At 39.4% G+C, this 14,418-nt stretch overlaps 1 protein-coding gene across 5 annotated transcripts in view; it reads left to right on the top strand.

Annotated features, from left to right (window-relative positions):
• FRMD4B (FERM domain containing 4B) overlaps window positions 1-14,418 on the top strand; it is a 294,561-nt gene that overhangs the window by 278,207 nt on the left and 1,936 nt on the right. For 3 of the 5 annotated variants that reach the window (XM_073230891.1, XM_073230890.1, XM_073230892.1), the window contains 6 exons: window positions 1,801-1,857; window positions 3,079-3,226; window positions 5,316-5,435; window positions 6,305-7,116; window positions 10,150-10,282; window positions 13,281-14,413. In XM_073230891.1, coding sequence (XP_073086992.1) covers window positions 1,801-1,857; window positions 3,079-3,226; window positions 5,316-5,435; window positions 6,305-7,116; window positions 10,150-10,282; window positions 13,281-13,446 — 1,436 coding nt within the window. In that variant the 3' untranslated portion in view covers window positions 13,447-14,413. Of the gene's footprint in view, window positions 1-1,800; window positions 1,858-3,078; window positions 3,227-5,315; window positions 5,436-6,304; window positions 7,117-10,149; window positions 10,283-13,280; window positions 14,415-14,418 lie in introns of those variants that run through there. The other 2 variants (XM_073230889.1, XM_017669988.3) reach the window with 2 other exon arrangements.

Raw genomic sequence — 14,418 nt, 5'->3', positions numbered from 1 at the left:
TTTTCAGCCTTGATCATTGATTGAAATATGATTATATTTCTGTGATTCCAAGACTATTTTTTTTATCTTTAAATGTGTGAAATTGGGATAATTCTTATACTAGATGGTATGTTACTGTTATGATTGGCAGTACCTTTTTTTCAACTAGGATATAAAATAATTATACACCTTAGATTTAATGAAATATAGTAACTAGGTTTTAAGTATACTTGGGGTTTAGGTATAGGAGCTGTAAAGCAGAGATAATGGCTTTTGGAAAGTGAATGCACAGACATTAACATGCAAGTGTTAATCAACTACAGTGGAGACTTTGGCTCTGAATGCGAAATCCTTTCGGCCTTAGCATTCGTTCCATTCTGAGCATACAGAGATGAGTGATTAGCAGGGCACTTAGCTTTCATACCATTTGTTGTGGCCCATTCATACCCAAAATGCACGATTCAAGCGTCCTGCTTTACAGTGACTAACATTTGGGTAGCAGATGGTGTCAATGGTTGCACATAAATTGGGTAGATTTTTTTTTTTTATAAGTGTGCCTGACAGCTGACTATACTGGCACCTGGCCTTCAAGCTCTGCTGTGTATCCAGTTAGGAGACAGTCTGCCTGGCTCTGATAGAGATTAATGTTTGAGATTGGATGGGAGAGATTCCCTTCATGATGGATGGGTTTGAAGCTGACATGGAGGTGTCCTGTTTGCCTGTAGTTGGCACTGAATATGGAAAGATTTGCCAAAGCAGATAAACACAAGTGAGATGTCTCTTCTTGCAAACTACATTTTTTAACATTTGATGGGCACCAGTAAGACTCAGGGCAATATGGGCTTTTCCAACCACCAGAATTCTTTCACCAAAACAGTGTCTAAGTATCAAAAGTAGTAGTATAGCTAACATTGATGGAGCATTTATCCTGCACCAAGGGCTGGGGTAAGGGCTTTACATCCATTATTTAATGCTCTCTTCAGCATTATATGATATATATGATATTTATCGCCATTTTAGAGTTGAGTCAAATGATGTTCAGAGAGATTAAGTAATTTTCCCAAGGTCTTACAACCAGTAAATGACAAAACCAACATTTGAACCCAGGGATGTCTAATTCAGTGGTTCTCAACCAGGGGTACTTTTGCCCCCCAGGGAACATTGGGCAGTGTCTGCAGACATTTTTGGTTGTCAAAACTGAGCATAAGGATACTGCTGATAGCCAGTGGTGGAGGGTAAAATTCTACAGTGCAAAGGGTAGCTCCTCCCAACAAAGAATTACACAGTCCAGAATGCCAGGGGTGCCACCATTGAGAAACCCTGTTCTAATTGAAAAGTTGGTTGACCACAAAGTGTCCACCCATTATGAAAAGTCCCTTTTCTTCAAGGAGGGGTCAAAAGAGAAATTATAGTAATAGTAGATGTTCAAATGAGAGTTCGTGTGTACATTACATAACATGTAACATAACAGCATTTAAGACATGAATGGCATGATTTTTCTTTCCAGTTTTTTGGGTGTAAGCACTCAATGAAATGAAGTTTCCATCACATGTAGAAGCTAAACTGAGAATTAGTTGAAAACCGAAACTCCCTTAAAGTCTGCTGCATTTTAAGAAATAGTGCAGTGTATGTGATATTTGGGCAGTACGTTGGATGTTTATATCTTCAGTGAATCCTTCCATTTATAATAGTTAATTATTCTTTATGCACCATAATTAGTTACACATATCTAAATAATATAAGATGCACTTCACTGAGGAAAGTCAGTATATGTGTGTAAATGCACAGTTTTCCTAAAGGCAGTTTTGTTTTTATTCACAGAAGACGTAATCCCATCAGAGAGCAGCTCCTTGTCTGACACTGCCACCTATGATGAACGTAAGTAGCTCTCCTTCTTCAGTTTATTCTTTAGGGGAAAGTACAACCAACTAACTTGTATTTACGCAGAATGGTCTGGAAAAGGGGATTACGATTAACTTCTGAACAGGTTAATTCAACATTAAATACAGTACAAATCACATGACTTCAGGCAATTAAAATAGCATTACGGGAATAAGTCATCTCTCAATGAGGACTTGTAAGGTTCAATAGGATTTTTTTCTCAACTTTTTATTCTGTAGTAATAATAAACTCACAGGGAATTGGGAATTGCATAAATAAAACAAAGATGCCTTCACCCAGCTTTTCCTGGTGGTGACATCTGAATATATTAGGAGTCCAATATCAAAGCAGGAAATTATAGTGCAGACTTTGATTATCACTGTAGTCTGGATAACTGGGAGTTTATTTTCCTTAGGAAGAAATACATTTTAGAGGTTGGGTTACGGGGTCATTGTGTCATTTTCATAATGGTAGGCTGTACCTGTTGTGCTGGTCTGTTTATTCAACGCATTTCAAATGAAATGGATTTCATATCAAGTGATAAGAGTATTTCCTTATAATCCCTCTTGCTTAAGCAGAGGAGTGGCTACTATTTGCTATGATTTAAAGAATTCTGAGAAGCTGCTAACCCCCACTGCTTTCTCTTCCCCCAAGTTTTATGGTACATGAAATTCCACCTTTTCAGATTTCTTCCTTTGAGCTGAGGGTTGGTCATACTTTCTATTCCTCTTTGAAAGTACAGATATCAGTGGAAGACATAACCAGTCTCTAATGATTCGGCATAAATCAGTTTGATCACTTTCAATTATAGCAGGAGCCTTTGGTCACTAAAGAGGCCTAAGAACTTTGAAGTTGTACAGAAACGCTCCACGCCAGCTTTACAGGCCAGCTTCCTTTTGGCCCTATACACACTGGGGTTTTTCTTTAATATGATTCTAGAAAAGCTATGGTATCACCCATTTTAACCTGATTTCCTTTTTCAGAGTGACACCTATTGAACTGGCAAAAATTGTATCACTCTCTATAAGAGTATTCAATAATGTCTTTTTTCTAGTGTATAAAATATAAAAAATAAATCCCCTGAAAGCTACACACTTCTAAAAGCAACATCTTTGGAAGAACACTTTGCTCACGAGATCTTCCAATTTCTTTTTGGGGGTGTCAACAAAGTATTTACTTACCTACTTATTTATTCATTCATTCATTTACTTACCATAGCTAACGACGCCTTCACTCTTGCTGGGCAGCGATCAAGTTCAGTACCTCATTCTCCAAGAATTCCCCCCCCTAAGTCTCTCGGTATTGAGCGAATCCATTGCAGAAAGTCCTCTATCAATGAACAGTTTGTGGACACCAGGCAGTCCAGGTGAGAAGACATCGTCAGTGAGACAAATACCTTGCAGCTGGGAGATCTTTTCTCCAAAATGGTCAATACTTTTTTGTGTTAATGCTGTTTATCCTTCCAGATAAAAAGGATGATTTTATAAAACCAAAGCATAGAAACTAACCCAGTTATTTGCTGTTGACAAGAAGAAGTGTTTTCAAGAGATCTTTTTACGAGCATTTGGCTATTTCTTATATTTTAAGTCCATTTGATGTCTCTTAAGTCATAGGGACATTATTTATCGTCTGGATTTGGGTATAGGGTCCCCAGTTTAGTTTTATAACTCATGCCTTCAGGCAACTGTCATTAAATGCCACTCTGTCCATCTAAGTGACAGGACTGACTTCTGATCCTTCAAATAAAAAGGGACTTCCACTCATTCTTAATCTGTAAAATAGAATACAACTTTTTTCTCAAATGTCTCTGGTAAATATTATTACGGCAGTAGCACATTGTTCAAAGTGTTTTAATATGTATTAACATTTAACATGTATTAAATATGTATTTAATCCTCACAACAAATCCTGATAGTATTACTACTATCATCCCCATTTACCAGTAAGTACAGTGAGGACCAGAAAGCATGTCACCTAGTAAATGTCAGAATCAAAATTTGAACCTAGCTAGCCTAACTCCAAAGCCTATGAAGTGACTTTAGCCAAAATGTTATCTTGCTGCATCTCAGTGAAAATGGAAATGAGTCTTAAAATAAAGGAAGATTATTGAAATTAAATAATTTTCCACTTACAAAAAGAAAGCCAGCCTTTGTTATAGTTCTAACTTGTCAAAGGACAATGAAAAATTTTATCATGTGTCAGCCCGTTTGTGGATTAGCATTTCAAAACTGTTGTCCTGAACAGTAAAGATTGAAGTGTCTAGGGCTGTGCTGTCCAATTTCATTAAAAATAAGTAAAATTAAAAATTCATTTCCTCAGTCATACTAGCCACATTTCAAGTGCTTATAGGAATGTGTGGCTAATAGCTATAATATTGGGCAGCACAGATACAGCACATTTCCATCACGGAAGAAAGTCCCACTGGATAGCACTGGACAAGTGTATTTATTATGTTAGGGAAAACAAAGCTATTTCAACAAAGAGAATTATAAATGGGAACCTTTATCTTAAAAACTGTCATGCATACATCCCCAGTATCTTAAGATGGGTTTGTTCTTTGACCCAGTAATTTCATTTACAGGAATTTTTCCTATTAGATTAACTACAGGATGTTCATCACACTGTTTATACTAGTGACAAATTGAGAAAACCCAAATGCTCAACTAGTGGGATTTTTAAATAAATTGTGGTAAATCCTTACAATGGGATGCTATGCAGTCATTAAAGTACAGTGGAGATGAATATTAAGCAACATGAAACATTAGATACAACAAGAGTTTTTTTTAACATGGGTTTTGAAAATTAAGATCTCACTTTTTGTTGTTAAAACGTTCAAATGCTTATAAGTATATGTGCTTGGTAAAAAAATCTGAAAATATTTAGTGTTGACTGGCTATACCTGAGGTATCCCATGGACATTTAGATTTTTTCTTTTATATCTGTATACTTGAACTTCTCTGCAGTGAACTTTATGAGCTTTTATAACTAAGTAAAAATGTAATCAAAATCCTTTTGTAATTAAAAAATCAAATTTACATTGTGTTCTCACCGTGGTGAGAAGTAGGCAGAGTGATTTAAGAATGTTGCCTTCTAGTCTAGGGGGCTGCAAATGATGGCTTGTTGGTCAAATCCATCCTACAACCTATTATTGTATGACACATGCGCTGAGAATGGTTTTTATATTTTTAAATAGTTGGATGGGAAATCAAAAGCAGTAATATTTTAAGGCTTCACCTCCCCCTTCATACTTATGACTAGAGAGTCAGACCACTTATTTTTCCCCAAAACCCATCTGTGACATCCCAGGGCACTGAACTGCAAAGATGCCCTACCCACTTTTTTCCCTATGCTCCCTTTCCTTCAGCTTCCAGTAAATTTCCAAACACCTTATGACAAGTTTGCCAGAGATGTGGGGCCATTCATCATTTCCTGAATTTTTCTTTCTGCCATCACAGAGAAATGCTGTCGACACATCGCAGCCCTTACAAAACCCTGGAGAGGCGGCCCCAGGGAAGACGAAGCATGCCCAGCACACCGGTCCTCACCCGCAACGCCTACAGCAGCAGCCACCTGGAGTAAGCGCGCTGCGTACCGGTTGCTTTGGCTCTGTTGCTTTTTGCTTTAAGGTTTTATTTTACTCTGTTGCATTTTTTAATCATTGTCAGGGACTTCCCTGGCAGGGCTCTATTTAATGGATCTACATTTGCTACTAACTTAACAGTTCAGATATGTTGGCAAAGAAGATGTACTTGAAAATATACTTTGTTCTGGTAGATAGTGAATTTTTTAGACCTTCATTTTCCCCACCATTTGTTGTTTAATGGTGAGGATAAAGATAATGACAGTAACAACATTTTGAAGTGTTTACTGAACGCTTTTCTATTTTATATGCTCTGTATTATTTAGTTTGCACAACAAGCCTAATAAAAGATATTAGATAGTTTTTGTCCTCATTTTCGAGAGGAGGAAGTGAGATTCAGAAAATAAGCTATCTCGCCTAGGCTTACCCAGCAGGGAAGTGGCCGAGCATGTCTCAACGCAGATGACATCGCTGACGTCAGAGCCCAGGCTCTGCGCCCTGAGGCAGTGCTGCCTCCACCCTAGTCTACGCATCCTCCTGGCCTGTCAGATGAGAACCCTCCGAAGATGTGTGGGTTTGTTTCTAGGCTTTCACGCAGGCTGTGCACCACTGCTTTATCTTCCTTATCCTCAAGAAAGAATGTGGGTTGCACAATTGCCAGAACTTGGATCCTTTCGCATTTTGACCGTGGTAATGAACTTACGGGTGAGCAAATGGATTCTCTTATGCGGTCAGCTTTGGAAACCTTAATAGTCCTATTGCAGTTCAGGAGCTCTCGAATCCTTTCACGTGGTGTTCTTTTTCCCAGTTTCGGCCCTCCTCCCCTTCCTTCTCCTTGACAAGTTTGCCTCTGTCCACTTTCAGACCTGAATCTGCATCTCAGCACTGCCGCCAGCGGAGTGGAAGCCTCGAGTCCCAGCCTCACCTGCTCTCCGAGGTGGACAACGATAAGCCATTTTTCTCCCTCTCCAAATCCCAAAGAAGCAGCAGCACAGAAATCCTGGATGACGGGTCTTCCTACACCAGCCAGTCGAGCACAGAGTATTACTGTGTGACGCCAGTTGCCGGCGCCTATTATGGCACCCAGACTCTGGACACTCGTACCAGAGGTCGGAGAAGGTCCAAGAAACAGAACGTCTCAACTTCAAATTCAGGAAGCATGCCTAATCTAGCACAAAAGGATAGTGTGAGGAATGGTGTCCACACGAAGAGTCAGGACCAGCCTTCTTCCAGTTACTATATTGCCGGGTACACACCATATGCAGAGTGTGATCTTTATTACAGTGGCGGCTACGTCTATGAGAATGACACTGAAGGACAGTACAGTGTCAATCCTTCCTACAGGTCCTCGGCCCACTATGGATACGACCGCCAAAGGGACTACAGCAGGTCCTTTCATGAGGACGAGGTCGACCGGGTGCCCCATAACCCATATGCAACTCTCCGACTGCCCAGGAAGGCTGCTGCCAAGTCGGAGCATATAACCAAAAACATCCACAAGGCCTTAGTTGCAGAGCACCTGCGCGGCTGGTACCAGCGGGCCTCTGGGCAAAAGGATCAGGGGCACAGCCCACAGACTAGCTTTGACTCGGACAGGGGGTCACAGAGATGCCTGGGGGTTGCCGGCCTTCAGGTACCCTGTTCTCCAAGCAGCCGGGCATCTTCCTACTCTTCAGGTAAGAAAACTGCAGAGGCACTTGATACCCAAATTTAATTTAGCTCGTGTCTTCCTCCCCAGACCACTCCCCTCAAGGACCGTGAGCCCAGTACCCAAGACCATGAGAATGGTAGCCATCTGGTGGAGCTACAATCAGAATTGCCAAGTTAAACAAGGTCCTCTCCAAAACAGTCCTTTCTAAAGAACGCAGCTCACAGGAGTCTGGTGGAGCAAGTCGTAGATTCAAACAGTTACTGAGCAGTTCCGGTACATGCCCTGTGATAGAGGCTTTCACATGTTTTATCTTTTCTAAGTTGATGGCCACATCTTTTAAAAGCGTTCAGGTCATTGAGGTTTGCTATGTTAAAAGAATAGAGGAAATCCTTCAGGAAAGAAGAAAACATTAGAATTATACATCCTTCCTTGTTTACCACCAGAAAGTTGACCATCTTAAGGCAACATGTTTTGAATGCTCACACACCTTGCCTAAGGCTTCTAAGAATTTTGATAGAAGTTTGCATCTATTAAGCACCATTCCTGGCAGTCTTCTGAGTACTTTGCATGTCTTGACTCAGCTGAGTAATCATATATACTCCACCTTTTGGTTGATTTGAGGGATTTTCAAATATATTTTTGATTAGAGATGTCCCCCTCATGCATTGATTTCAATCCCTGTCTCCTAAAATTCAAGGAGGATATACTGCATACCCCCAGTGGTGCTTTAAGTAGAGAAATGGGGGGGGAAGGAGTGTCTGCCTTTGATTTCATGTACTCACCAACAAGCCGGCATGCCTAAGTTGCTGAGGAGCCAGGTCGAACCAGTTCTTGGCCTTGGTGAGCTCAGTCTAGTTAGCAGCCAGAGCAATGAATGAAAATTAAGCAGTTTCAAAGCTCTACACTGAATGAATTCTTAAAGCCATGTGAAACCCTGAGGCGATGAGTCTTGCCCCCTCTCTTCAGTGTGCTACCTTAGTGAGACAACCCAGCGATTCATGAATCATTGTCTCCTGGTCCTTAAAAACTGTACCTTTCAAAGTCTCACAAACTTGTTGACAAGAGACATTTCCATGGAGATTTCTGTTTGGGTTCAAGTTCTCTTCTATTTGGGCAGGACTTTGGACTTCCGCTAGGGCTTTCCTGTGACATCTAACAGAAGAAAACACTCCTGTAATTATGTCTTGTTGTTCATGGCCCTGATCTAGAGAACGCCTTTCTTCCCCCTAAAGTTTGGGGCATTGAAACTTGAAGAAAACAAGCCGGGAGAGTGCTGCAAAGGCAGAACCAAACGGGGAGAGCGGAGGCACGTGTGACCCGGAGCCAGGGCCGGGGCTGGGCAGTGACGCCTCTTTGAACAGGCTGGGGGGAGCAGCTGTAACTCAGAAGCCTCAGGCTTGCTGGTAGTTGGCTCAGTGTCTGTGGCAAAAAAGGAGCGGACGGAGTTATAATCTTCCTGGCTCAGAGCCAGTAGGAACCTTGCTGATCCTGGCACATGTGACCCCACAGACCAAAAGGCATCACATTTTAAGGAATTAGGGGGATGGAATCAGTGCTCCCAGAATTTCCTTTTGGGGTTTTCCTCATTTGGGTTACATTTTATAGCTGTAAAAATGTATTACAACAGGCACGTGTCATTCTCATGGAGAAACGACTTTCTGATTATTTGCCAAAATAGGGGTTTTTGTAGTCCCTTCCAGCCACCCAAAGTCTCTCTTGGTGACTCAGTTTTATTAGTAACAGCAGCCACCATTGATTGACAGTTCACCCTGTGCCATGTGGCATGCTCAGCACTTTATCCACACTACCCATTTAATGTATGCAGCGGTTCTATATGGGGAATGCTGTTGTTATGTTACTATTTTCCTAGTCTTCAGGATTAGAGAGTTTACACGACCTTGCCCTAGCCCAACAGCTAGTCAGTGAGGAGTGGAAATTGATCCCCACTCTGACATCTTAACCTCCAAGCCTCACAGCCCCTGACTTGGAGGTGCGACATGTTCTTGGAAGGTCAAAGTGAGAGTATTACATCTTGGAGTCAAAACCTCATGGCATCCAGGGCCACAGATGTGTTTTGAAATGTGCTTGTCCCGTGCTGGTCACAGTGCTTTGTGGGTGTGAGAGAGACGAGCAGGGGGCTGGCTGCCGGGAACAGGAAGTGGAGGAGAGCCGGAAGGGTCGGTGAGCAGTGCTCAATCTTGGACAACCAGCATGGCATCATCATTGCCTTGTGCATCCAGGGCATGGAGCAGGACTGGTTTTCAAGAGAGGACAACAAACGCCCAGCAATGAGGCATTCACTGGGCTTTGTTCCCAAATTATGCCCTTGCCTTATTCCAGTTCAGTCCCTAAGTAGAGATAAATCTTTTCTTCCTGAAATCCTTCCTGTACTGGTTGACCTCCTCCCCCTCCACACACACACTTGTTTTTTAAGATTTAAAAAAATTCCTTGACCCTGCTGTGTTGGCTGATGTTACCTTTGGCTGAGAAACAGTCAAGTCTCAACAAGTCAACTTATGGAAGGTCTTTCCTCCAAAGGCTTCCCAGAAATGCACACCATCCCCTTAGCTTTACAACTGAAGCCTATGTATCCAGCCACCAAGGCCCGAATGGAAAGATGGTCTCAATAGATGAGAATTGTTTTTCTGGCTTCTCAGTTGGGTTATTCTTTATAGCATATCTTTCAATTAACTTTATTCCCATTACTAATAATATTAACAGTTATCTTTTATTGAGTACTTTTTCTGTAGAAGACATGGTGTTAAGTGTCCTCAGAGATTACCTTATTTAAACCTGATATCATCCCTATACAGAATATATTTATATTATTATCCCCATTTTACAGATGAAGAAACTAAGGCTTTAAGGAGCTAAGCTCTTAATCCAGGGTCACAAGGCCAGTGACTAAATTGGAGTAGGAGTGCTATTGATTCCAAACATTGGCTCTTAAGCTCCACTCTGCACACAGCTGGTTATAATGTACATCTAAATGACCTAAACAATTTTCATTTTGAATGTTCCCACTAATCTTGTGTCTTCTTTCCATTTTTATTTCTAGTGTCTTCCACAACTGCTTCCGGAAACTGGAGGACCCAGATAGCTGTTGGGTTATCTGAGTACGAGACCCTGGCACATGCTTCTTACACCAGCTGCTATGGCAACATCTATAATCCTTTGCCTTCTCCAGGCAGGTGAGAAAGCAGTGCTTGAAAATTCTAGTAGCCTGTTCCTGGCCAAAGAATTCAGGAATCCTGTTTTATTTTATGAACACTAAGTAATCTAGCTGAAGGATTGGCAGACTATAGCCTGTGGGCCAAAACCATCAGCCACCTGTTTTTGTAAATAAAGTTCTATTGGAAAATAGCCATGCTCAGCCATTTACATATTGTCTAAGGCTGCTTTTGCACTGTGAGGGCAAAGTGAATTATTTGTGACACAGACGAATGGTCAACAAAGCCAAAAATATCTGGGCCTTTAAGAAAAAGTTTGTTGATTCCCATTGTAGCTTATTCAAATATGACCCTGTTCCTAGAGTTCTGTACATTAAATTCTGAAGGGTGTTTTTTTTTTAATTATAGTACTAGAAACTATATTATTGATTGTGGGGAAAATGGAAGTTCTGATGGCCAGGATCCTCACCTGACCCTAAACTACTTGGTGATGTAATTGGCCTACTGCTAGACTAATGCTTCCAAACCCATAGGCAATAAGCTATTATTGACTGAGTCACTATATGAAGAGCTCTGCCCAGGACTCTGGGCGGAGGTAGAGACAGAGGTGGATTACAGACCTGCAGACTGCTGGATACAGACGTGAGTCTAGTGCTCGACCTACTGCCTTGAGAGTAAAGCCAGGTATAAACCTTTTACCCCAAGAACATTCCTTATCATTTCTTGGTCTCACCGAATCCATAGGGAACTTGCCTGGAGCCAAAACCCTCAGACAAGACATTGATATATCCATTTAATACTTTTCTGGAAACTTGCAGGAAAAATATCTCTACTGCAGGAAAGACTGTTCATTCCAGGATTCCTTATAGACAGTCAGTGGGCTTTATTTCAAACATTTGCTGCTGTTCTGAATCTGACCTCATGTTTGTTAAGAAGTAACAGACACAGCCAGTTGTCTTACTTGTCTGTAATAATAGTTCTTTGTAAACATTTAGAGACCACTTTATATATAAGAGCAATTTGTTAAAATGTGATTTTTTAATAAGATGGAAACATCTGAAATACATAATTTTTCAGTTCTTTGTATACACAGGAGGAATTGTTTGAAGAGGTCATTTCCCCCTGTTACTTTCTCAAAGAATATAAATCACACCCATGGTGCCAAAAAGTAGTGCACTTTCTGGTTTGGTTTTATTTTGATTTTAAGAGAATTAAATTTTGCTTTCTCTAAGTCAGATTGCTTCAGGCATAGGAGACTTACACAAAATAAAACTTATGAAGTGTCTCTATTGGTGAATACAGGAGGTTAGTTTCCTATTAAAGCACTCGGTGTTACAAGCAAATTGGAGATACTCAACGCCAAAAGCTTTAGTTCTCTTCTCCATATTCAGTGGGAGTTGTTCTTGGCTTGAAATATTAGGTCAATTGTCTCAACTCAACAAAGGGTTGCTCAAAATAGAATTTTAATGAAACTATACCTCACAGGAAGTCAGACAGCCTGGACTGCTGTAAATAATGCTTGCAAATGAGTTACAAACAAGAACTAAAATGACTCTGGCCCAAAACTGAGCTGAACTTTTTCAATTTGGTTCTAGTCAGTTTGTATAATACATTTGCAAATAGTTTTCATGGTTGTATGCTTTTACTTTTCTTTTTGTTGACTGTGTTAGAAATGGTATAAAACATTCAGCATATACGACATTTCTACTATCCTTAACTTTTACTGGACTCAGGAAGCAGTAAACATTTTTAGAGAAAATCTTTTTACCAAGCATGTCCATCTATTTCAGCCAGCCCAAGATGGCTTGATAGGGAGACTGATGTCAGAAGAGGCATAATTTACAGGAAATTAGAAACTACATAAATACCCCAATTGTGTGTACATGCACGCTCACATAATATGAGCTCATTGTGGAAAGTAAGGTAAATAATAAAAGGAGAAAAAATAGGAAATATTCTACCATCTAGATATAGCAACTATTAACATTTTTCTGTATCACTGTTAACATGTTCTTAATGATATTGTATATATATAGTTTTACATCATTCACTGTATATGATATTCTGCATTCTGGTTTTTTACTTTGTATCACAACATAAATATGTTCCCATATTTTTAAAAAACCCTTTAAACCTTATTTTATGAAACCAAAATGATATTCCATTCAAAAAATATACATTATTTTATTTTATTTTACAAGTTAGCCATATTTTAAATTTGAATGATTTTTAGATTTTCTTTTTATATGGTAAGTAATGTTGCTCTTAACATCTTTGTGTAAAACATTTGTCTGAATTCTGAATTATTTCATTAAGATACATTCTAATAAGCAGAATTGATGGAAGATACATTCTAATAAGCAGAATTGATGGATTAAATTGAAAAATACATTTTTTTAAGCTCTTGCTTTCCAGAAAGATTGCCAATTTGCCCTACCAGCCACAGAGTTAGGGGAGAGGGTATTTCCATCCTTTTTTCTGCTTAGGATTTATTTTTATTATGATACATCCCGACCAATTTCACTTGGCATTTAACAAGGCAAATAAGTAACAATCGTCTGTAAAAATTTAGAAATTTGCTCTAAAATTGAGGGGTTTTTTAATAAAAACATAATTTTTAAAATGAGAGAGAAATTGGGTTTCAAGACAAAGATACAAAACTTTAGATCTGCCCAAATTAAAGGTCTGAAATGCTTAGCAATGAATCCATATTTTTTTCAAATAAATGAAGAACATGTTATTTAGACATCCTTTCCCTGAGAGTGTCCAGGTCTTAATACTATAGAGAACTATAGATTTTTACCACTGAAAAATTTTTTTCCTAGAAGGATGTGGTATAATTGTCAGCAGCATAAACTCTCCAAAAGTAGAAAGGTTAAAGTCACTTGTGCTATCTTGTGTATATCAGAGTGAAATTCTTGGCTCTGTGCTACAAGTTGTGCTTTCAAATAACTTTTTTCTTTCACCTCCTGTTTTTCATTTCCCATCCTCTTCCTTATCTGACTCTCCCCATTACTAGGCAGAGACAAGGGCTTCTGTCCCGGAGAATGGTTGTGTCTCCAGAAATGAGATCAGTTTTAAATTCTCTTTTGCTAAGTGTAGCCAGCTGTAGTAAGTATAGTCCCTCCAGTCTGTGTGTTGCTGCTTGCGTAGCAGGAGTTTGGCTTGCTCTAACTGATGTGTGACGTTATGGGAATATGACTTTGTTTTTATATCAGATGAAAACACTAAATACCTGGTTTCACATAGTATTTATTCCCAAAGCTCTTCTCCCAAAACTTTTTAATCACTTTTACTAAAAGACATTGAAATTTAAAGTAAAAAGAAATCTACTAACTCTCTAACCCATTCTAACCTGCTAGTACAAGAATGAGATTTAGCTTGCTGGAATGGTTCATAGACTAGGTCGCCATCATTTGCGTATACCATCCAAATATGCCTATGATTTTTATATGTGATGTTGTTTCCAATTTACACTTGACCCATACATTCAAAAGATGTATAATATGTCCAAAGGTACCCCTGTCTCCCACTCCCTTTCCATGAGGAAAGCAGCTAATACATTCCCTTAGTTTGAAGAATATTTAATGAGGCTGTCAAAAATATTCTTTAAAAAGTTAGACACATGACTCTCAAGCCAAGAGAAAATGGGCTTATATCAAAGATTTGTTTAACTCACTGGTGAGAAAACTAACAGAATGGTAAAGCTGGTTCCAGGAGAATTCAAGAGACAGAACTCAATACACTGAAAGAGAAAATACTAAAATAAGATTACTAAATTAGGTACAACACCAGTTAATGTCCTACAGAGCCCTAAAACTGTAACCATAATCTTTTTTACTAGGCAGAAATTACCTGTATTTCTTCCAGAAAAAAACCCTACAAGTTAACATGTAATTTACACAATCTGGGTCCAAATCAGTGGTAAATGTAAGTCAGACAAAAGTACATCTCTGGAGAATTAAACACCCCTTGCATGGACCCATTAAGCAATACTCCAGTGTGACATTCAAAGAACACCCAGTCATCCTTTGCCTTATTTCCAAGTTTGAGATAATTTTCCTAACAGCACTTTCTACTAACTTCTTTGAGTATAGTCATCTTTGATAATGGGCAACAAAAATGACCACAAATAACAACTTTTCTGGTTTCCTTTA

Source organism: Manis javanica, chromosome 3 (assembly GCF_040802235.1).
Source record: "Manis javanica isolate MJ-LG chromosome 3, MJ_LKY, whole genome shotgun sequence".
In the NCBI taxonomy this organism is placed as follows: Eukaryota; Metazoa; Chordata; class Mammalia; order Pholidota; family Manidae; genus Manis; species Manis javanica.
The sequence above is the reverse complement of the archived record's forward strand: the minus strand, read 5'-3'. Positions and strand labels throughout refer to the sequence as shown.